General features: G+C 41.5%; 1 protein-coding gene across 1 annotated transcript; it reads left to right on the top strand.

Moving 5' to 3' along the window:
* The first annotated feature begins 1,617 nt into the window (after positions 1 to 1,617).
* Positions 1,618 to 3,234, top strand: LOC148718245 (uncharacterized). Its single transcript, XM_088742465.1, has 3 exons — positions 1,618 to 1,634; positions 2,011 to 2,380; positions 3,083 to 3,234. Exons 1-3 carry the CDS (start codon positions 1,618 to 1,620, stop codon positions 3,170 to 3,172), a joined length of 477 nt encoding a protein of 158 aa, XP_088598591.1. The 3' UTR covers positions 3,173 to 3,234.

The following is a 3,234-nucleotide window of genomic DNA, read 5'->3' as shown; positions in this document are numbered from 1 at the left end:
TACAATTCACATCAAGGCAAAATCAGGTCTCATAAACGAAAAAGTTGGCTGAGTGTGAAATCTCAAGATGGCGGTCTGATCATGCAGAAAAACATTTTTACCTCCGGTAAATCATCTATTGTTATATTGGCCAATCAGAAGTCCGTTCAAAATCTGAACGGATGGAACGGCTTCCGATATGGCTTTGTGTCAGGCTCTCCTTTTCCTTCTCCCCTCCCCTCCCCTCCCCTAGAGAGCCTGATCTTTAGGCTAGGATTGTGAGCGATCGTAACAAACTGTGGGTATCTGAGAGACAAGTCGCGAGGAACTATATGGATCAGATTCGAGTTCAGAATCCATTGAGAGGTCGCAAGATTATCAGCAAATTAAGGAATCTAGAAATAGCATAATATTTCCCTCTAATTTACAAGTGATAACACGCTTCTAGGGACGCCAACATGGCGGATCAACAAATTTGCATAATCTGTGACGTCACGTGAAAAGCAAGAATACCAGCAGCAAAATATTTACTTCAATGATACGATGGGTGGGCAAAGTGAAAGCCCAGTTTACACATGGCACAATGGATATTGGACCGTACTCGGCGTTCACAGTTGTGGCGGCTGCCCCAACTCTGCTCCGCGATTTACGACTGAGATGATATAACGCTTTCTGAAATTCATGAAATGCCTGAAGTTGAGCACGATTCGGTCTTTTGCATTCCCTGACGTGCACCTTCGGTGTGATGGCTCAGGAGTCACAAATTGGTTGGCCACGGAGGTGGAACTGTTAACTGCCAGTACAAACCACCAAGGACATGAGAAATTCTACATTGTTCCTGTCGAGGTGCTTCCGTCGTTGGCTTCTGAAACTCACCTAAAGGTTGCGATACTGAGTTTCCTATTCAGCAGTGTTTTCATTCGCCTGGACAGCCAGGGAACGAGCCATTTTGACGCGGGTGGGGGCGATCAAGTAAATTTTTCAGTTCATTGCACACAGTAACGAAATATTTTTCCTTAAACGAGAGAGTAATGGTTGCTACTCATCTCCCCATTGTTACATTCGCTTGGACGGAAGTGGGGTTCTTTCAAGTTCTGCAAGTGGCGGTGGAATAGTCAGTTCTGTCAGTGGTGTGATGCGTCTACGTCATCAGGAAAATATGAATTGTTTTATGTCGAGGAACACTAAACTCACGCGATTAACATAGATGCTAGAGAAATAAAAATTTTAAAAAGCTACAGCCTTATGCAAAACCTTTCGGAAACTTTTCGACATAAAAGTATGAAGTGGAGAATGTTGAAAATACCATCTCTGAACCTGTATATTTCAACGTTTTGTGACGGAAGGAAAGCTGCAGACCTGCTCACGCACTCGCACACCCAGCGTTTATTTTTAAGCCTCCTCCTCCCCCCTCCTCAATTGAAAATAGGCTCTGCCGTCCCTGCAAAGAGGTTTAATTCAAAGCCAAGTCAAAGCCACCAATTAACTTCCCGACATCTAAGCATCAACTGATTACAGGAACCAATGCTCGACGAAAGGTCTTCACCTCCGAGTCCAACGTCAAAGAATACACTTACCGCATTCTTCGTATCATCTCAGAGGAATCTATTAACACCATCATGGTCTATTGCAGTGGCGATGGGGGAAGGTTTTAGGTCAGACAGACGCAGCCAAACATGAAACGGAAACTTTTACGCAAAACCTCAATTTTGCACGTGGCAAACTACTCGGTACAGAAGAGTTTTTTCCTTGTTCAGAACGATCGTTTATTTCGCATCATTAAAAATCGAACCTTTTTAAGACTTTTTTAAATTTTCGAAAAATTCCACTGTCGCTAATATTTTGTGGTTGAAAATAGGATTTTGCCGCGATTTGTACCTTTCTTTTGTCGAATTACGTAATCGAATGACATTACGTAATCCGACAAATTGTCTATTTGTGGTCATATACAAAATTATTCAAAAATGCGCCTCTTTTACAATTATATATTGGCATTGGTTCAAATCTAAAACCTTGGAACATAACACTAAGCATTCTTTCTGTTTCTACACAGAACCTTCTGGAAGAACTTAGACTTGAAAAGGAAAGACTTTTGCAAGAAGTAGAAGAATTTGAGGCAAAGACGAACGACCTTGAACAGCAGCTAAAAGAAAGCGAAGAAAAACTTCAACTCGTGGTAGAATTTCCATCCATTGATGCCAAACAGCAGAAATCTTCCTTGTCAGACAAAGAGGTGATGTTTAATGGGGAAGTTCCCTCAGAAGCCGAAGTAGCTAAAGATATGGAGAGACAAGTTATAGCCAACAATATCAGAATTATGACCCTCGAAGAACAAAATGAAAAGTTGAGGAAGTCTATATCTTTCTTGATGAATGCTCGAGAAAACATCTCAAAGAAGAAAGTAAGTGGATGACAGTATTATCAGAGTCCATCTCCCTCGACGAACTCACAAAGATTTTCCTTGAATTTTTTGAAATGAGATAACTTGGTGTTGTGTCAACTGGGTTGATAGGCCGCCACCGTAAAGAGTATCTAAGCTGACGTTTCAAGCGCTGGTCCTTCGACAGAGCGAACGGCTTTGTTAAGATAAGTGTACGAAGAATGTTGCACCCGATTACTTTATCATATTCCGAAAAATACCCTGACCTTCCCTTAGTAGCTGCACGTGTATTGTTAGTTGGTTTTTCTTGGTTGCTGTTGCCGCGCTGTGATGATAAAACCCGATAGAGGGCCTTTTTGTTTGAAAAGTGGAAAAACAAGCAATTCTTCCTTTTCGGTTTTTGTTAAATATTCTTTATGATTCGTTAAAACTCTCGTCCTTTTACTCGACCAGATCATCGTGGTCTTAACCAATCAATCCACTCATTACGTGTTCACGCGCGTCTTGTTTTCCCGCGCTTTGCATTGGTCTTGTGAATTTTCCCTACCTTCTTATTGGTTCCTTGTACTGTCGTCGTTGTTCTGATTGGCTGCTGTAAATGCCTTAGTACTGTGTCCCTCATTTGTGACACGTGTTCCTTCTGGTTAGGCCCATTGTTCTCTCGTTCTCTCTCAGTGTTCCCACTTTCATTTAAAACCGTCAAAACTTCTTGATATTTTTCAGGTACAAGAACCTGTTGCCTTGTGGAAACAACATAGTCACGAACCTGGACTAATGGAAGAACGGAGGGATTTACCTAGAAGGTTCTGTTGATTTTTTTTTTTGTAGCTGTCTTTTAGTTGTTCGCCTGTTTATTTTGAAAGTACTATTACAGA

This window comes from Stylophora pistillata, chromosome 13, assembly GCF_964205215.1.
Source record: "Stylophora pistillata chromosome 13, jaStyPist1.2, whole genome shotgun sequence".
NCBI lineage: Eukaryota > Metazoa > Cnidaria > Anthozoa > Scleractinia > Pocilloporidae > Stylophora > Stylophora pistillata.
This window is presented reverse-complemented; position numbering and strand designations above follow the sequence as displayed.